This window comes from Podarcis vaucheri (assembly GCF_965113315.1).
Source record: "Podarcis vaucheri genome assembly, chromosome: 12".
NCBI lineage: Eukaryota > Metazoa > Chordata > Lepidosauria > Squamata > Lacertidae > Podarcis > Podarcis vaucheri.
The window spans coordinates 29,785,952-29,807,788 of NC_138750.1; the positions used below are offsets into that span (position 1 = coordinate 29,785,952).

The 21,837-nt window shown below is 41.8% G+C and overlaps 1 protein-coding gene across 4 annotated transcripts in view; it reads right to left on the reverse strand.

Annotated features, from left to right (window-relative positions):
• DNAH11 (dynein axonemal heavy chain 11) overlaps positions 1 to 21,837 on the reverse strand; it is a 147,605-nt gene that overhangs the window by 88,992 nt on the left and 36,776 nt on the right. For all 4 annotated transcript variants that reach the window (XM_082193867.1, XM_082193866.1, XM_082193868.1 and 1 more), the window contains 13 exons: positions 20,932 to 21,054; positions 19,350 to 19,472; positions 18,690 to 18,914; positions 17,006 to 17,097; positions 14,863 to 14,989; positions 14,575 to 14,724; positions 12,927 to 13,160; positions 11,699 to 11,830; positions 8,859 to 9,019; positions 6,807 to 6,963; positions 5,033 to 5,178; positions 3,271 to 3,387; positions 1,039 to 1,177 (listed from right to left, as the gene is read on the reverse strand). In XM_082193867.1, coding sequence (XP_082049993.1) covers positions 1,039 to 1,177; positions 3,271 to 3,387; positions 5,033 to 5,178; positions 6,807 to 6,963; positions 8,859 to 9,019; positions 11,699 to 11,830; positions 12,927 to 13,160; positions 14,575 to 14,724; positions 14,863 to 14,989; positions 17,006 to 17,097; positions 18,690 to 18,914; positions 19,350 to 19,472; positions 20,932 to 21,054 — 1,926 coding nt within the window. The remainder of the gene's footprint in view (positions 1 to 1,038; positions 1,178 to 3,270; positions 3,388 to 5,032; positions 5,179 to 6,806; positions 6,964 to 8,858; positions 9,020 to 11,698; positions 11,831 to 12,926; positions 13,161 to 14,574; positions 14,725 to 14,862; positions 14,990 to 17,005; positions 17,098 to 18,689; positions 18,915 to 19,349; positions 19,473 to 20,931; positions 21,055 to 21,837) is intronic.

Sequence of the window (21,837 nt, forward strand, 5' to 3'; positions counted from 1 at the left end):
ATTAGGGCTCCTCAAATAATTGCTGTTTCTTTGCCTGAACCTTTTTATTAGCTCCTTCCCTTTTGAGTTGCTCCTTGCTTTCAGAGCCCATCTTGTTTTTTCTTTCACCTGTGTCTGTATCCTGCTTTTCACTCTTCCCAGTGAATATTCTTCCCAGAATATTCTAGTGTTACCAACCTCACCTTTTGCCCCTAATGTTGTGCTTTCAGGTTCCCTGAGAACTCATGGCTACTAATCTCAAATCACACCAGCAACAATGTGTTCTTGGAGCAGACCCCTTGGGCTCATGGGCCTCTGATAGCCCATTGTCCTCAATGCTTTGAGAATTCACTGTGGTAAGCAATGGGCAGAGGCCATACATAACCTGACTCTCAACATATGCCAATCTCAAAGAGACTCATATTTTTGTAGCAATCCAGCAAATGAAAAAGAGATTACTTGTAATATACTTGGAATCAAGTTTCACTGAAATCAATGAAGATTACTTCCAAATAAACATTTTAAGAGATTAGAATGTAAAAAAGTATTTAATAGGATTACATAGGCAAGTCTTTCCTTTGGAACATTAGAATGCTTTACAGACTAGAAGATTGATTACAGTAATCAGAACCAAGCAAACATTACATTGTCTAAAACAAAACACCAACACAGAAACCATTTCAATTGTTTCCAATAATGCTGAAATAAATGAATAAAGCCAAACTAAATCAATATTCAACAGACATGACAAAGTTGTACATATGAAAAGGTAAGCAATTCCCTTTTCATTTAATTCCATCTGTTCTGCTTCATCTGTTGTAGGCTACAGGGCTTTACTGGGAGAACATAAATAATTTTATGGGGCCCCCAATGCATGTAGATGTGATATATTGCAGATAATGTGTGCTTTCTCAGATACTGTGAATAGCTAGAGTAATTTTTTTTGCTTTCAAAAGCATCCTAAAAGCATCCTACATTTTATTTTGCAAGTTTATACTGTAGCACAATACCATTTGATTAGCATGGGAGAAATCTCAAGGTCCAAAAGAGCTCTCTTACCTGTTTAGAGAGAAGTTCTCTACAGAGAGTATACAAGGTAATAAACTTCCTGGCTAACAAGCGTGCATCAACAAACCCCTCAGCAACCAGCATAATTTCACAAATTAGTTCAATGTCAGGGACAACCATTGCACAGGGTCTAAAAAAAGTGTAAGAACCAAAGACAGGGATTAGTATTTAAACATTGTGAGAATAACAAATGCCCATCTCACCTAAATTCAAGACAGTGATGTCTACAAACATTTTAGCAGAGCTCAAGAGAGTCACAATTATGTGTGTCACTCATTGCTAACAAGCACTTTCAAAGCAAAAAAATTGGCTAATTACTCATTGGCAATTATTAGCATTTCCTACCAGTGCTATTTCAAAGGAATCAGCTGACGGTGTAGGCTTTGCAAGTCCCCTATAGACAAATCACAAAAATCTAAGATGCTGTTACAGGGAATCTGCAAGATGGCCCTTTATGTTGGTAAAAAGCAAGACTAGACAAACCACCAGTTTCAACTTGATTTCTTCCAGAATGGAATTCTGGCAAAATGATACTGTTCCCAATAGTTCCAATTAGAGTGTGTGTAAAATAATAGTTTATTAGTTTCGTGATGTGAGACCAAATAGCTAATTAAAATACTGCATTAAGCACATAACATACCGTATTTTTCGCACCATTGGACGCACCGGACAATAGGACGCACTTTGTTTTAGAGGGGGGAGAACAAGGGGAAAAAAATCTCCCCCTCTCTGCCCAGCGCCCCTTCAGTGAAGCGGCAGGAGGCGCTGCACAGAGAGGGGGAGAACTTTCCCCCTCTTGTTTTCCTGCTCTAAAACAAGGTGTCGTTCAGGCGGCTACCTTAGAAGCCTGGAGAGCGAGAGGGGTCGGTGTGCACTGACCCCTCTCGCTCTCCAGGCTTCAGGTTCCTTTCGACCTGCTCTTTGAGGCAGGGGAAGCCCACCACCAGCCCCAAAAAGCAGGTCAGAGAGCAGCGGGCGCGCTCTCCTGGCTGGGGAGGTGACGCGCGGCTATAGAGGATCCTGCCATAGCTGCGTGTCACCTCTCCAGCTGGGAGAGGGTCGCGGGAGGCTGCTTTAGCCCCGTGCGCGCTCTCCCGGCTGGGGAGGTGACGCGCTGCTATAGAGGCTCCTGCCATAGCTGCGTGTCACCTCTCCAGCCGGGAGAGGGTCGCGGGGCTACGGCGTCTTCGCTCCATAGGACGCACACACATTTCCCCTTCATTTTTGAAGGGGAAAAAGTGCGTCCTATAGAGCGAAAAATACGGTAGATGGTTTTGGAACAGTAGGTTATCCAGTGGCGGAGGGACACCTCGGATCTCGGCCAAATGTGACCCGCCAAGCCTACCTGGACCTTGGGGCTCTTCCCAAGCCATGCCCTAGAGTATTTTTGCTTGGCTGAAATGTGTCTTTGAACTGGGACAATACCTCTTGCTTGTAGTGTGTTTATAGAAACCTCCGAATTTTGCATGGCTGGAATGTGATTTCCTTCATACAGTTGGTCACATCTGTTGCTTTGACTACTTTTGCTTCTAGCCCAGCCCACCAATGGCAGGCAAGCCCCTGGAGGGCTTCCTGCCTACAAGGAAATGTGTCCCTCAAGCTAAAAGTGGTTCCCCACCTCGATCCAGTGAAAGGTCATTGAAAATAAGTCAGTATCAGGCATGGAAGAGACATATTAAGGCAGTTACAATGTACAGGACTGTCTGAAATGTGGATCTCATATGCCATATTTTAAAGATCTGAAACAAGAAACCAAATGTCTGTCCACGGAACGGAAAGCTGGGAACTTATGGAGTGAGTTTTTTTTCTTGTTTGGGATGAAAGAGACATTCAGGAAGGAACGTGCTAAGTTCTCCTGCTGCCCAGGAAGGCAAGGAACTTGTGACTAGCTCTTTGTCTAGCATCATAATAAATGAGTTGTGGGCCTTTTTTTTCTTAGTAATAGGGAGATACTGTTCAGTGCTTTAAGAGAATTCAGTCAGTTTTAGGTTTTCATCCTAACTCATTTATTTTTGTATTGCAACTCGATTTTTCACAGAACAACTTCTTCTACTGCACACTTAGCAAAGATAGGGAAAGAATTTGTCTCCCTTGGTTAAGCTATCAATACTGCAACTTCGGAAAAGTCTTTCACACCATCATTGTGCAACACGTCAAGTGCAAATCAAACAACTGACATTAGGTGGCATAAGTACTCAGAATGTGAATTGGCTTCATACTTGCCTGAAAAGAGCTTTGAGATTTTCAGGTAATTCTGTTCGGCCTGCATAACCTGGGTTCATAGTAATAAATATTCCAACCGATGCTTTCAGCGCAATGTTTTCTCCAAGGAATAAAAATCTGCATCAATTGCACGATATAAGGAAAGAAGTGGCTGAAATTGGTTGGGATTGAAGCAATTCTCTTTGACTCCATTTCCCTCTCAAACACACAAACACACACACACACACACACACACACACACACACTGTGGCCAGGACCCAAATTCACACAGCTAGTTCTGAATACCCAAGATGATTTGGGCCTTGTGCTTCGCTGCTCACTTACCCCACTCTGGTATTGCATAGCAGAACTTATTTTGAAACTGAGGTGACTTTCAAAACATTTCAAATGAAAATAAAATGTGCTAATGCTATGTTATGGGAGGACTGCTGTTTCATACTGGGCAGGGCAGGCCTAAACCTTTCAGAATGATTTCACTTCTTTTCAGCATTCCATACAACAGTATCAAACAATAACTAAACAATGGGTTGAGTCCAGACCTTTAGGTCACATGTTCACCCCAGTGAAATCCATGAAATTTAAGTTAGTTGTAACAAGCAGAGCAAACCTATGCCTTGCTGGGGAGCAGACAGGTGGAACAGAGCGACAGAGACGTCACATAGACCTGCCAGGGCAGATGGTAGGGAAGTAAATCCATACCCCCATTCTTTTCTGGTGCCAGCTCCATGCTGGCGTAGCAGAAAGGTTCATATCAGACTCCTCTCCAGAAGCTAAGACCAGTATAGGATCTGGCAGATCCATAACTGACCCTGCTCCACTTCTCCCCCACACACCCAGGCTCCCTGATTTGAGTTATTTGCCAATGGTGTTTTCTACAGAAGAGGTCTCTGCAGTGGAGGTTGGCATAGGTTAACGGACAAGGATGTCTGCTGAATCATAACCCCTTCCATCAGCACAGATCATGAGTAGATCTGCAGCCTAGCTTGTGTGACTAGCTCACTCTGGATCTATCCCAACATGAAGTGTTAACGGTTAAAAATGCTAAATAGGTCTATATATTTTCCAGTGAATAGCTAAGCAAAACAGATTCAATTAATAAACAACCCAAAATTCATAAAAATGAAATTCATAACTAACAAGGGGGTAATACACCGCATAATATGCCATTCAGATTTTTGGATCCGATTTCCAACTAATATCACATGATGTGCAATCATTGCACTTGTTGCTCCATGACTTTAATTGCATTTCAACTGTGAAAAAATGCTTTATAATTGTTGTTACAGAGGTATGAAATATTTCTGTTTTACACAGAGGAAACCAAGGCCAAGAAATAGTGCCTTGTCCAAGGCCACATAATCTGTATATGGCACATGCGAGACTTCAGCCTAAACCTTTCAGGTGAAAGTTCAACTCCTCTGAATCCATTTGGACTGGAGCAACAGATGAAAAATTAAATAAAACATTTTAAATGTGGAAGTATTTATTTATTACCAAATATAACAAATAAATCAGAAGATTTAGGCTTAGCAGGCTGTCACAATTGATACACAGAATAACCCCCACCCCCAATAAAACAGCAGCAAATTATCCTCATTCTAGATAGATAGAAAGATAGACTGACAGACACAAATGCAAATGCCTTTTCAAAGAGGATGTGAAAGTTCGCACCAGTGGGTGGTTTCTTCATATGCTGCATCATCTTCAAATTACATTGAATACATTAAACAATTGTGAAGAATGTATCTATTAATATACTCACTGCTTTTTCTTATTTCTTATGGCATCATGGATAGTCTTTACTTGCACAGCCACAACGGAAAGAACTTCTACTGAAATTCGGTTGAATTCATCAAAGCAGCCCCAAGCACCTGTCTGGGCCAAACCTTTATAGATGTTTCCAATGGACTATAATAAATAAATGTATAAAATTCAGATTTTGTAGTTTTCTTTCTGAAAATGCAAAGTTTTTTTTCCTTATATGTAAAGCAACAGTCAATCATTTGTTGCATTTATAAGCTGCCCATGTAAGTGAGTGATATACAACTAATTAATCACAAAACCCTGTATTACTGCACTTCCATCTGATTTATCTATACTAGTTGCCTGGTTATTCTGTCTAGTGCATTCAAGAAATCACAGCATTATGCAGAAGATGGCATTGATCTGTACATATAGGAACTGGCTTTGTTCTACAGCACACATGTCCAACCAGTTGACTGCGATCTACAGGTAGATCCCCTGGTGATCGTGGTCGATTTCCCCCTCTCCCCCTTCCTCTGTCCCTCCATTGCATCTTGTGGGCATCCGTTTGGTGTCTGCTTTAGCGGTGTGTGCGTTTGTTAGCGGCATTGTTTATGTAATCCCCCCACAAAAATAGCTCAACAACTCAGGACTCCCCTCCCTCCAAAAGTTCAACAACTATGGGCAATCTTCCTCTTCTGCCCACCCACCCCACACATGCTCCTCCTCCCTTGAATGACAATGGGTAGGTCACTGCCAGTTTTGTTATACTGGGAGTAGATTGCAGTGTCTTGGGAGTTGGACGTGCCTGTTTGCAATCTGGGATGTAATTCAGGGGACACACATTCCAATGGTGTGCCTTGATTTTCCTGAATACAAATGTCTGGAATTCACCCCTTTTTTATTGACTTGTTAAAAGGAATCACAGCAATATCCATGTAAAAGAGAGGAGCATAAAAGGCAGTCTTGATGCACCTATTCTCCCCCTTCCCCCCAATTTGTGGGTTTCATTCCTATGGAGATAAGCTGCAGTTGGGGACAATGCTGCAATGGGACGTCAGGGGAAGGAAGAAGTTTGAGGAGAGGGGTGATGTGCAGGCAGAGGGCAGGAGGTTGATCCAGAGGATCAAAGGTCAGAGGTTTGTCGGGTTCTGTGCCACCAATGAGGCAGGTGGAAGAGTCAAGGGGATGGTGGAAGAGTCAAGGGGATGGTGGAAGGGTCAAGGGGAAGAGACCAGGTAGCCAGAGACGGGGGAAAGGAGGCGGAAAGAGAATTGCAGGGCATCTCAGAGGTGGAAGAGACAGTGTCAGTCCCAGAGAGAGCCATGCCTTTGGAATCTCCCATATCCTTCTGTCTCCATGCACAAGGAGGGGCTTAAAATTCAGAAGGAATCATAGGGCACTTGTCCATACTGCGTCAGATAAGCGAGTTTAAATAAGCTGAAAGGGGCGTGATAATGCTGTTGCTCCAACTATCCGGGTCAGAGCCCAGGACTGTAGAGGTAGATTGCCTATCCAGCTAGTTAGCAGGGGCGGTCTGTATAACCCTTGTACCTTAGGAGCTGATGTAACCAAGGGCTTTGCCAACAAAGAAATAAACTTCCAAACATTTCTCATAGGTCTGAGTGTGCTCAGGACATGGGAAAAAAATCTGCACATTTTGATATTTGGTGTCCCAGCTTTCCATCAACAGTGGCCACAAAAAGGGATGCAAACGTGTCTGTGCGTATAACAACACAGTTATTATGATAGTCTTCCCTCATACAGCTTCCCCCTCAATAAGGGCTCAGCACCTTGTAATCCATCTGTTCAGAACAGTTGAAGACATAGACCATCATGCCAAGCGCATGGCCCAAATCCTTAGTTGTCTCTGTTTTGCCTGTCCCAGCTGGACCTGCAGGTGCTCCACTCATTGTTAGATTAAGGGACTGCGTAAGAGTGATGTAACACCTTGAACAAGCAAAAGCACAGTTACTATTAACACGCCAACAGCCTATTACTTTAGTGGCTGACATTCCAAATCCACAAAAATGCAGGGACATTATAGTTCATAAACTTACAGTAAGGGTATCATTATTATAAACTGTTGTTGTTGTTGTTGAATATTTATATGCTCCTATTCTATCATCAAGTACCTAGAGGGGCTGCCTCTTGTTTAAGAGGTCTGTTGTTTAACAATAACACAATTTTTATTTTTGTATTATTATTATTATTATTAAATTTTTATACCAGCCTTCATTTGTAGATTTCAGGGCAGTTTACAAAATAAAAATACAATGTAAAAAACACAAAATATATAATAAAAATAAGAACAAAAACAAACCAAGAATTTCCCCTCCCCTCATCTGTTTAGCTTCAATTATTTAATTATGTTTCCTTCTTCATACTGCTTTATACAATGTTGCTTAATTTAAGCTTTTATATTAGGTTAGCTTTCTTTTATTGTTTTACACAATGTTGTATGGATTGATTTTTTGAGCTTCCTGATATTATGATTATGTATGACTGCTTCTAATATGTTCTGAATGGTTATGCTTACTGTTCATTTGCTATGTTGTGAGCTACTTCTTGTGGAAAAGTGGCTTACAAATAAGCAGATGCCAGATGATAAAACATTTCATTTTATTCGTTACATTTTGCCCATTATTTTCATGATCCTAGAGCAGGTAACAATGTTAAAAGCTAAAACGAAATTAAAGCAATCTACAGTAAAACACAACAGAAAGTAGCCTGCAAAAAAATTGCATCAAGATACAGCAAATACTTATTCGGCAATAGTACCACAGTGGGTACACAGAATCTGGCAAAATATATCCCATCAGTCCCTACTAAAAGCCTGGGAAAATAAAAATGTGTTTAATTAGTGTTGAAAGCGGGCCAAAGACAATGCCAATATATTTCAAAACCCTCCATTACACATCTATATATTGGGTAATCTTCCTTTGCACATCATTTGTATGAAGGGGTTCAAAGAGCAGATAGGAAGCAGACCCCCACATCTGCAAAGGAGCAATCACACATGAACAGCTGCTCACATTTAGGTGTGCCATGTAATCAGGACCCCCAATCATGCAGAAGTTCCAGTTGCATGGAACAGCCACCCCTCTACAGATGCTGAGATGACAAGGCCAGCGACAACAGCTAGTTCCTCATCCTCGGCTACTTCCCACTCCAGCTCAGAATCAGAGCACTATGTTGCTGGCAAACACCAGGTATTTGATTTTTATTTGTGCAGTCTACTCCCAATTTAAGCCTTAAAGTCATGCAAATTCAATAAAATCCTTTTTCATTCCACGGGATGCAACTTTTACCTAGACTCTAAAGAATGTGGGTGCGCAAGAACACACGCCCTTGCCTGCGTGTCCTCTGCCTCTTTCTGTCGGGTGTGGGGAGGGTACGTATGAGAAGCAACCAGAGGGGCCGGTGCCCATGGCACTCTCTCAAAATTCCAAACATGCCCATGCACTCAGAAAGGCTGGCAACCTCGTGACTACGGAGCTATAATACAAGAAAGCTGTGATTTCATGCCAATATGGGAAAAATCCCACTGGGGGTAAAAAGAAAACTCTAGGAGATCTTGTCCAACCATTCTTAGGTGTAAGGCTATCCCTTTCCTTCCTTGTCATGCAACACAACACATAACTGTTCAGATTATATAGGGGATACCTTTTATTCCCAACGCAATTATTTTACTTTACAATGTGACTGTTTTTGTCAAAATGTCTCATTTGAAATGTTAAGGATTTCTCACAGGGGAGAATGACAGCTCATTTCATGTTTAGCCTTCGCATTCTACAAGACGGATCAAGTCGAGATAGCCCACTATTAGCCAAAGCAGTTTTTACCTGTCAGTTAAAGGTGTAATAACCAGCCGAGGGGTATTTCCCAAATACTCATAGTAGTACTGGAACTGAGCATCACATATGTTGGCAAAGCAGTGTTTTTGGGCCCAATCCCATCTATGGCGCAGCTGTGACAGCCAAGCAAAAGCTTGGGAACTGGTGACCTAAGAAAACAAAAGCAAATAACCACATCTCCATTGCACAACTACTATGCCGAGGGTGTTAAGAGATGAAAGAAAGCAGACATGCCAAAATGTCAAAACTGTCATCACTCATTTTCACGCCTCATCCCCAATCTTTCCCAAGCAACATCCCTCATACTGGCAATTATAAGGGATTATATGCACTCTTGGGCATTTCCACACCATACAGAGGCAAGCATAATGTAAGATCTGTTTAATGGAGGCTTTTGTTGCAGTAGACATTGCAACTTCTTCTGCCAAGATCTCTTTCACCTTTTACAAGAAACCAACTCTGGGGATTTGATATGACTCAATTTTGTATTTCATATTTCCTTAATAATATCCCCTGGGCTCCATGAAACAATGATATATTTGATGTCTCATTTGTTTCTCACCTGCCCTTTTAATCTCATACTGTACAGTAATGTATCTAAAATATCAGTGGAAACAGAGCCCTTTGTGTCACAGGCAGGTGATGTAGGGCTGGTGCCTGCCTTTGGCACACAAATATATTTTTTTCTCAATCGCAGATAGCAAAGTCTACTTATGGTTCCCCTGTCCCCTTTCTCTCAGTCTCCAGAGGAGGGAAGCTGAAACCATCTAACCAGGGGGAGCCCACAAGCTATGCAAGGGCTGACCCATAGACTTACCAAAAAACAGAAGCATCAGTGGTTTGTCTGAACAGACCTTTTAAAAGTTTTGCTCATGGCCCATCCCCTGACATCCACATGTCAAGCACATAAGAGCTCTATGCACACATATATACATGGTTCCAACCTATGCACTTAGGCTTCCCCACTTCAGACATCCATGTTCAACATAGGGTTACTAGGGTGGTGCTAGCTGGCACAGTCTCATTCCCTACTCATGTATGGATCACAACCCATGAGCAAAACGTCTGAAAGCAGTTTCTTTCCTCATCAAATAGCTTCAAAGACACCCAGCTGTTCTGAACCAACAAACTGGTGCCAAGGTTCTGTGACAAAGCAGGAGCTCAAAACTCCAATTTTACTGGTTCCTGTTCCCACATTGTTCTCAGCTGCCTGCTCCAAGGCCCTCACGGCTTCAGAGTGTAGCCTTTTTAGCCTCGGGTGAGAAGAGCTTTGAGCCCAGGACAGGGAAAATGGGAGTCAACAGACACTCAAGGAATAGTTTCAGAGAAAAAGCTTTATTCTGTCTTCCGGGGTGGCAGAAGGAGCAAGTGTGATAGATTCACAAAACAAGTACAAGTTCACAGCCATTTGCACAGAGCATATATTCCCCTCCAGTCCCCCTCCCCTTTCTCCTCCTCAAGCGTCCTGCCTCATGAGTTCCCCTGAGCATGAACAGAAAGCTCCTGTCTTGGGACTCTTTTGGACTCTTGTGCTTGTTTTGTGAATCTATCACACTTGCTCCTTCTGCCAAAAGCAGGTGGCGCTGTGGGTAAAACCTCAGCGCCTAGGACTTGCCAATCATCAGGTCGGCGGCTCGAACCCCCGCGGCGGGGTGCACTCCCCAAAACTGGGGTCCCAGCACCTGCCAACCTAGCAGTTCGAAAGCACCTCCGGGTGCAAGTAGATAAATAGGGACCGCTTACTAGTGGGAAGGTAAACGGCGTTTCCGTGTGCTGTGCTGGCTCGCCAGATGCAGGTTGTCACGTTGGCCACGTGACCCAGAAGTGTCTGCCTCTTAAGTGAGATGGGCGCACAACCCTAGAGTCGGACACGACTGGCCCGCACAGGCAGGGGTACCTTTACATTTACCTTTTACCCCAAAAAGTGCCCAAAATGTTCCACACACTTACATTCTTCTTCCTCAATATTTAGCTGCTCTCCCAATGTTGATTTTATATATATATCATTTTTCTGTTTGTATTATTTATAATTGTTTTATTGCTTCTCTTTTTTGTTTGCTATTCTAGTTTTAATTGGGCTTGTAAACCATCCAGATAACTATGCAATATGAGTGGTAGATAAATTTATCCAATGAATAAATAGTAATATTGGCTTATTCAAAAAAAGGCTATGATAAAACCAAGATTCATGAACTTGCCTTGATAACAAACCATAGTATTCCTGTCATTCAAATGTAACAAGGAACTCTGGTTTAAAATAAGTGGATGCTGCCAACCTCCTTCTTCCAGCTACATTGCAGCTAGAGGTGATGAGCAGATGAGCCCAAGGCTCATGACTTGGCATTGCTCATAGTAATTATAGGCTCATGCACATAGCATTAAGCTATAGCTTTGTGTTACAGCCCAGTAAGTCACAGAAGACTAAGTGAGGTTAACGTCAGTAAACATATTTCGGATCACCCTGCATGCATGACAGTTAATAACCTGATCCTCTGGGAAGCATTTACTCATTTATTTCATAAAATCGCAGAGCTGGAAGGGACCCCAAGAGTCATCTAGTCCAATCCCTCACAATACAGAAATCTCAACATGCAGTCCCCCATCCAAAACTGGACCCAGTTTAGCTTTGCAAATGTGCTAGCAGTTTTATTGCTGAACCACTACTTCAAAAAAAGTATATTTGGGACACATTTAGGACTGCAGCAGAGAAAATGAAAAATGAAGCAAGCAAGCAAGCAAGCAAACAAACAAACAATAACATAAAATAAAGTAGTATGAACCAGTCCTTGGACCCTGGTATGGAAGACAAGATGGAGATTTAACTTTACCTTCTGAGAAACAAGCTTTGCTACCACATCTCTTGCATGAACATCTATTGTGCAAATAGTCATGATCTTCTGTCTGTCACTTGATGTCAGCTCTCCCAACAATAGAGAGATAAGAGCATTTAGCTGAGTGATCTTGAAAAAGGCACAAGGAAAGAAATGTTACTGAATGCAACTCCACTAGCCTTAAGCGCCACTTGTTGGTTTATTGTATGCAATTAGTTAATTCAACTGCTGTAGCAATTTTGCTGTATAGCAATGAGGTATGAGCCCCCCCATATGCAAAACATGTACATGCAGTACATGCACTAGCTTAGACAATGCTAGTAACTGGTACTGCAATCAAACAAATGCTTTTATTCCCTTCGTTTATATTCATTCTTGCTGTAATACAAGCCTGTGAAAACTACACATTGGCGATTAAGCATAATAAAATTTGTTAGTCTGTAAGGTGCCGAAAACTTTTTGTGGTGTGTCTGCAAAGACACAGAAACAATCTTATCTATGAACAGGCAAAGGAAATGCTTCTTTTATCACAGATAAAAGTGAGTAACCAATAAATACAGCTTGACAGGGCATTGTTTAACGCTCTAGCTAAATCACTCCTACAGACATATTTCATTTGTCTTAACGCCCGTTAACACAATTGGCAAGAACTGAGTCATAAGGTTTTTGCAGGACTGTACCACTTCCAGCTTGCATGGGAAGAGGAACTGAATTTTGTAATATTACTCCATGAAGAAAGCTTTGTGCACTACCAAGCCAAGGAAAAGAGCAAAAACTGGCGTTTCCATGACATGTCACATTTTTATATGAAGGAAGGCTGTGCTTTGTGGAAGCATTCAAACAAGCAACATCCTACATGTGCACCTGCAACCTAAATCAGTAAAGTTCGGGTTTACCAACTTCATGTTGCAAGCAGTGGCGGAGGAAGGGGGCAGCGGTCTACCCCGGGTGCCATCCCTGGGGTGTGTGTGTGACAAACCTGCCCCGCCCCTGACGCCACAGCACACGGGGAATCGCCCTCCCCACAGCTCGCCCCACTGCTGGTATGTAGCGGCGCTGCGCATGCACCGTACATAGTGGCGCCGGGTGGTTTGCCCTGCCCCTCGACACCCCACCCCACACCAGGGGCCAGAGAGCCTTCCTTCGCCCCAAGTTGCAAGCTTTGCAAACTAGCCCTATTTTACATATGGCTTGACTGTTACATAAATAAGGAATCTATTAATACTTGTTTCTTATGATAATCCTTCAAGGCTGTTTCAAACCCTTCTTCCAGCCTGTCAAATGCTATTCCCACATCAGTGGTCCACCAGATTTGAGAGCCAGTGAGTGCTACTTGTGCAGGATAGTCAAAGATCCACTGGTCTCTGGGCTTTTCCTCATAGACAGCTACAGCTTCTGTGATGTGATGGCGCACAGTTTCACACATGACTTCTTCAAGGCGTTTTAACCAGGTTTCCACCTTTTGGAAAAACAAACCATTGCAGACATTAGGTTTTGGTGCAGAATAATTTAGGTGGACTTTTCCTTTGGAAATCGTGCCAAATTTGCCCCACTGATTACAATGAGACCCAAATTAGCCTGTAGTCAACCTACTGGGCCAATTCAGAATTAACAGAGTTTGAATTGTGGGAATGTCTGGTGTCCATATATTCCGTCTCCCCACCCCTCTTTCCCACATGTGCTCCAATTCTCTCTGCCACTTCCAAATGTATGTAAACCAAGAAGTAACAACCAGTTGAGGTTTGTCAGTAAATCAGAAGGAAAGGAATCAGAATGCCCATGTGGAGGGTAATGGGAGAGCATGTGAGGTGTCATTCACAAAGCAGCAAACCATGGTTTGCCCCTGCATTTAAAGCAACCCATGTTATATGATGTCCTAGATAAACATTACAAAATAAACGACTTCCACGCAGTTTTTCCATTCCATCCCCACAGCCACCTGAGCTTAGCAATATTTCTGTTGGGCATTGCTTATAATTCTGCTGAGACATTAAGTCTCACTATGAAGAGATGCAAGAGGCCAACAAAAAAAAAATTGCTTATGGGCGATCTCTCCAGCACTGTGGTGCCTGTTCAACTCCTTGGTATTCTGGAGAGATGCAGATGTTGAAGCAAGGCAGACAATGGATGGACAAGCCAAGATTTACTGTGAAGCCAGCTGCACACGTTACAGCTCATAATCATGCTTCTTATGTTGCAGTGCCGACTGTGAAAAAGACTGGTGTTGTTACCACCACTGCATTCTCAAATACTAGTCCAGTGGCCCTCTCCAGGGTAGTCCTGGGTTTATTAAGCAGACATACTTGCATAAATAGAACAATCACAATAGCAAGACATTGAATTCCTCCTTCGGATTACTTGGCTTATTATTATTATTATTTAAAAGCTTCCTACCTGTCTTAAAAAAAGAAGAAGTGATCTACCCACATGTGTGTATGATTTGGGAGGGGGAGAGTTGTTTTGAAAAGTTTGTTGCAGAGATGCATAATTACATTGTTAAACATTTCAATACCCAACAGACTTATTGTTTTCCCTTGTAACTTCATGTTTTTTTAAAACCAGGTGGTAGATAAGAGGGTTCGTTGTTGTTGGTTTTAAAAAAAGCAAAAGAATTTATGGAGGCAAAATTTCATTATGTATATATATTCATGCCTCATCAAAAATATGTTTCAGGTACTCTTATAGCGCCACCTTATGCACGTCTACTCAAAAGTAAGTCCTATTGAATTCAGTAGGAACATCTGTACAATATTGTAGCTTCCAATCACCCTTCTCTCGCAAAGCAGTATGAATGTTTCCACCCCAATTTACTTTCACATTTCCTCCAATTTTAGCAGATAGGTATAGTTTTGCCATCAAAAAAGCCAACATACCTGGCCACCACACTTGAATTCAGCAGTGAATGGGACATATTCCTTTTCTTTGCTGTACATTCCTAGGGCAATATTGCTGGACTGCTCTTTGTCATCTTGAAATTTGAGATCAGCAGTGTTGTCAAAAAGTTTAATAAGATGACAAGTCACCTGCATTCAAACAGCAGCATACAATTAAGGAACTCAGTCGCCCCAGCTTTGCTCAGATTTTAATCACCTTCTCTTTCACTTTCTGCTATCGCGTTTCTTTGCAGATAATGCTTTAAACACGATTACAAGAAACTCTACCTGTTTTGGCTGTGCTCCTTTTGAGAGAATGTCGAGCAGATCAGCAGATGAAACGAAATAGAACCGAGGAAAAGCTAAACGCTTGGTTTCCAAGTATTCAGCGAGAGCTTTTTCACAAAGAGAAAGCCTGAAAATGAAAAGGGGAACACTTCAGATATTCACAATTATCTATGGCACTATTTGCACCAAAACATGCATGTATAGAAGCTGGTTTTCAAGGACAGCAGCATTCCTTTTTATGCTTATCTACTCGGAAGTTCCACTGAGTTCAATGGGACTTATTTTTCAGTTAAGTATCTACAGCACTGCAGCCAGTGGCAGATGGGGGGGGTGGAGCCTTGCCTCCCTCTGGCGGAGTCAGTTCTGTATACTGGGATGAAGACTGGGAGGGGCTGGGGGGGCAACAAGATTTAAATATGCTGGCAGGAGCACCCAACAGTCTCTGCTGGTGCATGTGCCCCATGCCTTTCATCACTGCCCTTCCTCTCCCAGCACCACTACTGATTGCAACCTTAAATTGCTTGCCTTCAGCACAGCAATATGAATGTTCATCAGTGTTCAACTGTGCCACGAGAGAAAAAATGCATAATACAACTGCAACTGAAAACAGCCCATACTTTTTATTTATTTAAACAATTTATACACCACTTAACAACAAGATTCTCTAAGCAGTTTACATTACAGAAAAATAAAGATTCGTTAAAAGCGTAAAATCAAACTACACTAAAATGCCTGCTTGAATAAAGAAGACTTCAGCAGACACCAGAAGTTTAGTAGGGAAGGAACCTATCTGACTTCAGGAAATTCCATAATGGGGGACCATTAACAGTGACTCCTCCAAATATCAAACAGGAATGTAAGGGATCCAGGACCCAAATTGGCTTCATGCAAATGCTAAACGATAGTGGGGGCAAGGGGACAACCTTGAGTACACCATAGCACACAGACCATGGAGCTGAAACTGTCTCCCAGTGCTACTCTTTGGACACAACCCTCTAGGTAGGAGCAAAAGCACTGTAAAACAATGCCGCAACACCAATCCCAAATAACTGGCCTGCGACAATACAATGGTCTATGGTATCAAAAGTTGCAAAGAGATTAAGAAGCAGAAGCAGAGTCACACTCCCCCTGTCCTGCTGTCAATACAGGTCATCCATCAGGGCAACAGAGACCAATTCAGTCCCCAAACTGCACCTGAACACAGACTGAAATGGATTCAGGTAATTTGTATCTTTCAGGAATACCTGTAACTGCTTGGCTACCACCTTACCGAAAAAGGAGTGTTTTGGACCAGACAGCACTTACACACACACACACACACACACACACTACATTGGTATATATGCTTTTCGTACTAATTTCTTGACTGGAAAACTAAATTGCAAAATTCAGAAAAGTGTGAAGTTTTGAAAGAAAGTTGTTTAGCTTCATATATTATTTCAGAAAGTGCTAATTAGATAGGTTCACCTTTAAATGCAAGCTGAACAGAATTTTCTCCCCTATCGTTTGCTTTGATGAGTACACATAGCTCCTGCTGGCTTCTCCATTTACTTCAGTAGATTGGGCAGTTCTGTATACATCTGTTAACATGAACAAACCTGCCACATCCAACTAGAGTCTAGAATTGCTCTTACTGTTAATTAATGGAATGGCGTTTGTTCAGCCTTTGTGGTGTTCCTAATTAGGAACGCTGAATTCAAATGCCCAAATAACATAATTAGGGTCATTAAAATGCACAGACATTTAAACAAGTTTGAAAAACTGGTCTTATCAAACACCAGCATATAAATACTGTATTTACATGAATCTAATGCGCCATCAAATCTAATGCAAACCTCAATTTTCAAAACCTTAAAACCAAAAAAGTATTTGCTGGGGAAAGAGTACCATTGTAGTTTTCTATTCCCAATTAAAGGTCAGCAGTTAGCCAGTATTATTTTTCTTTCAGATTATCATTCCATCACTGTTTGTAGCACACTGCTTAATATTGTTAAACATTATAAATGCATGTTTAATTTTTTTTTAGTAATCTAAAACAGGATGAATCCCAAAGCAAACTATACAGACCATCTATTCAGCAATCCTTTGCTGCTGATTACTGTATACTGGAATATATTAGAGAAAACAATTAGCTCAGTTTTACCTGTGTTGCAAATCCTCAAGCTTTTCATATAAATTGGGCTTGGTTGTTGCTTCCAATACATTTTTTGTATTTGCTGAGTCATTCATTAATTCCTGGGTATAAGTGCAGAAATAATCATTTCAATATTTAATGCTCACAAACTTTTCCTTATAATTTTTGTTAAGACAAAAAATGGTTCATTCACATTTTCACAAGCAGTTATCCTAGGTCTGCCATATTTTGAAGGGGGAAAAAGAGGACACATTTGCCGACTTCTATTTTTAACAATGGATCACTGTGATGATTCTCATTTTAAATACCCCTACTATATGTAGGAAGGGACGTGGGTGGCGCTGTGGGTTAAACCACAGAGCCTAGGACTTGCTGATCAGAAAGTCCGTGGTTCGAATCCCTGTGGCGGGGTGAGCTCCCATTGTTCGGTCCCTGCTCCTGCCAACCTAGCAGTTCGAAAGCACATCAAAGTGCAAGTAGATAAATAGGTACCGCTCCGGCAGGAAGGTCAACAGCGTTTCCGCGCACTGCTCTGGTTTGCCAGAAGTGACTTAGTCATGCTGGCCACATGACCCGGAAGCTGTATGCCGGCTCCCTCGGCCAATAAAGCAAGATGAGCGCTGCAACCCCAGAGTCGTCCATGACTGGACCTAAAGGTGAGTGTAATGGACCCTGGGCAGGGCTGAGCTGTACCGGCAAAGGAGGCTCAAGTGGAGGAGGCACCGCTAGGAGAAGGGGGCAGCCTGGCAGGAAGGGAGAAACAAAAAAGAAAACCTGGACATTTTGGCAAATTTTAAAGAAATTCCCAGACAGAAATTATACCCCTGAAAAAGAGGTCGTGTCTTGGAAAAAGAGGACGTATGGCAACCCTAAATCTGCAGGTGAAAGGGATGATCAAGAAAGCTCTTTGTTCTTATAGATTAAAGGTAAAGGGATTCCTGACCATTAGGTCCAGTCGTGACCGACTCTGGGGTTGCGGCGCTCATCTCGCTTTACTGGCCGAGGGAGCCGGCGTACAGCTTCCGGGTCATGTGGCCAGCATGACTAAGCCACTTCTGGCGAACCAGAGCAACACACGGAAACGCCGTTGACCTTCCCGCCGGAGCGGAACCTATTTATCTACTTGCACCTTGACGTGCTTTCGAACTGCTAGGTTGGCAGGAGCAGGGACTGAGCAAGGGGAGCTCACCCCGTTGCGGGGATTCGAACTCTTATAGTTTAGGGTACCCAAAAGGCTCTCCTAAACTGTGGGGGATGGTGAAGACCCTACTGGAAGGGTTGGTCTGTGGCATGGCTGACTGAGAAGGAGCAGGGAGATTGCAGGAAACTGGGCAGAGGCACCAGCTGAGAGTGGAGGGATCCAGCCAACATTCATTTATAATTTTATCTTAGCTTGTAATATATTATTTAGAACTGTCAAGTGACAGTGTGAGAGATCGCTGCCTTCAAACATTCCACCTCCTTCCACACACCAATACCAGTAACTGGGTAATTCTGATTCAAGAATGAATAAATGTCACAAGAGTACCGCATATTTGAAGAGCGGTATACAAAGATTTAATATATATTACACATCCAATCCTGGGAGCTGGATATTGAGATTTCATTGACATATAAGATTGTAAGAATGTTTTTGCTAAAAAGAAAAGGGACAATGGAATGGTTGATTTTAATCATGATATTCTTCATTAACCTTGAAATCTGCATCAATGCCATCAAATCGCTTCGAATCTTCAGGAAGCTGGTCTTTGATATCATCTGAGCCAATGAAAATGCTTTCAAGATGAGACCATGTACGTTGAACTTCCATCCAAATGAAAATGACGGCATCTGCCACATTCAGCTTTTTTTGCCAGCCTAAGACTTGTTCAATGAAATACTCAACATATTTACTTTGTAGAATTATTTGCAGCTGAACCTTGAAAAAAAAAGAAGAGTGGGAATAAAATTAAAGGATAAATAAAATTACTTAACAGGCATAGGAGTCATAGCTACAAAAGTTTTACAAAAAAAATCTTGTGCAAGCTATTATTACAGTAAATCACAGCAAACGACATTTTCAAACCTTGCAAATGGACAGCATATTATTAAATGATTCCATACTATCTAGGAAAAAAAGAGAGAGACCAAGGACCTGTAATTTTGCTAACTCCTACACAGACAGGAATTTTTGTTAAAACCGTATACAGTCAAGGACACGTATAATTTCACAGACTTAACATCTGGGACAGCTAAGATTCACTGTAAATACAGATTCTGGAAACAGTGCCTTAGGTTTAGTCCAATTATAAAAACACATTAGTAATTCAGCAACAAGCACATTTACTATTTACATTAGCAAATAACATCTTACTTGGTTGTTGTCTAAAGTCTCAAAAAGCTGTTCATCAGTTTTCAACAATGGAATACTGGTCCTGTAATGCTTTTCATACGAAAACTCCATGGTGGCCCATATTTGACTGATTTCTATGAGAATCTGGTTAACACATTAGAACATGGGTTTGAAATATATTTAAATCAAGTGTTATTACCCAATCAATTACACAGTTCTTCTATGCTGCCCAAATCCATCTAAAGTCGTACCATTTTCTTATTGGCTGTGGTGAGATTTCATGTACTCCTTAGGTTGGGGTGCGGAAACCTGTGGCCTCCAGATGGACTACAACTCTCATCATCCTCGAGCAGTAGTCCTGTTGGCTGTCGCTCATGGAGGTTGTAGTCTAACAACATCAGGAAGGTCACAGGTTTCGCACCTCGCCTCAGGTCATGGACATATTACTTGAAATCCTTACATAAATCCACACATTTTTGGTCAAATATAGCCAGAAGAGAAAAGTAGGGATGGCGAAGTTTTTCACATTCTGATTCACCCTGCCTGCATTCCCCTCCTCCTGAATTCACTTGAACTAGGATACTATCTAAAATTAATTCTGGATTTGGAAAATGTAGTGTGGCTAAGCTTTCATTCATTTTCACAATTCTAGCTTTGTACATTATCAGGGCAAATGTGCATTGATAAAACGCCAAAAAACATTGAAATGAGCAGGCTCAATATGATTGTAGGCATTACTGCACTGTGACTCTTTTGGGTATTCAGTGTGTACTTGTGCATACTGATAAAACACTGCAAATGTGCAATCTCCATCCAATCACATCTAGACTCTTTGTGAATGCTGTTTAATTTAGTTGTGCTCCTGCATATTGTTCAAGACTTGATGTTATCTGATTAAGATTGCTTTTCTGCAATGTTTTATCAGTAAAAATGAGCATGCAAAAATAATGATGCAATCATAAATATACAAGCACAGCAAGGTTGTTGTTTTTTTACAGGTAATAGAGGACCCCTGAACAGTTAAGTCCAGTCGAATTAGACTATGGGGTGCGGTGCTCACCTCTGCTTTCAGGCCGAGGGAGCTGGCATTTGTCCACAGACAGCTTTCTGGGTCATTTGGCCAGCATGATGCTTCTGGTGCAATGGGACACTGGGACAGAAGCTAGAGCACATAGAAACGCCATTTACCTTCCTACCGCAGCGGTACCTATTTATCTACTCACACTGGTATGCTTTCAAACTGCTAGGTTGGCAGAAGCTGGGACAGAGCAATGTGAGCTCACCCTGTCACATGGATTCGAACTGCCAACCTTACGATCAGCAAGCTTAAGAGGCTCAGTGGTTTAAACCACAGAGTCATCTGCTGTGTTTTACAGTGTTTTATCATTGCATACATGAACATTCTTTGGAGGGAAAAGAAAGACAAAAATAAATTTAAAGGTACTGAAAAAGTAAATAAACTCTGACTATACCTTACTCTGTACAAAAAGTAGGGAAAGAAGGAAAGCCAACAATGGTGGATCAGTTCTGCTTTGAAAACAAGAATAGGTAATTCAAAATTCCAAAATCCAAGGAGAAATTTGGAGGAGAAAAGCAGACTAACCTTTTCAGTCCCAAGTTCTTTCACTGCTTTGTCAACAATGTTCCGGACATCATCTTCCACTTTATGCAGCTTCAATGACAGCAGGTCTGCTAATGTTGTATCTTCGGTTATTGAAAAATGAAGCTGCAAAGTAGCATCAGGCTTTCAACACATGCTTCAGTTTTGCCTGTTTATCTTTTAATGAGTGAATTACTCAAACAATTTATGAAGCTCACATCTCTACATGGGCAAGGTGTGAGAGTCCAAATGTATCATTTCCCCCCAGTAAATGGTATATAAATTTTATGTAATAAATAAAATACAATTATTTGTTATAGGGGGAAAAACAGATAAAGAACAAGCTTTTTGATTTGAGAAAGGAGAAGTCAGGCTATGACTACAGTGGTGGATGACCTACATAACTATCAGTCATACTCAAGAGTAGACCTACTGAAATCAACTCTGATTAAGGGTTGGGAATCACCCTTAATTTGTGAGATCAATATTGAGACAGAATTTGGAAATGATACATTTATGCAGTATGTACCCATGGAGGTAAATCATGGGAAGCGATGATGTTTTGACCTTCAGCCTTCTCCTGTTCTGTTCTTATTGCTCATAGAGCTTGTGAAGGAGAAAGACCTGGTGGATTGTGTTCCATTTTGAAGTATGAACTACTAACATTCAAAAAGAAAAGGGAGTCTCCTGACTAAAGTCCTGAAGCTGCTATACAAAGTCCGTGAGCTGGCTGCATTGGAGTTTTATGAACTGTTTCGGAGAATCATAAGTGCAGACATAGAAATCATGGGAATCACCACTGTGCTGTCTACCTGGCTGAAGTGATGCTGCGTGCACCAGGTTGGGGCAAGGGAGTGCAATGCGGGTCAAGGGCAGGTGAAGCACCAGGTTGTCAGTGTCTAAGTGCAT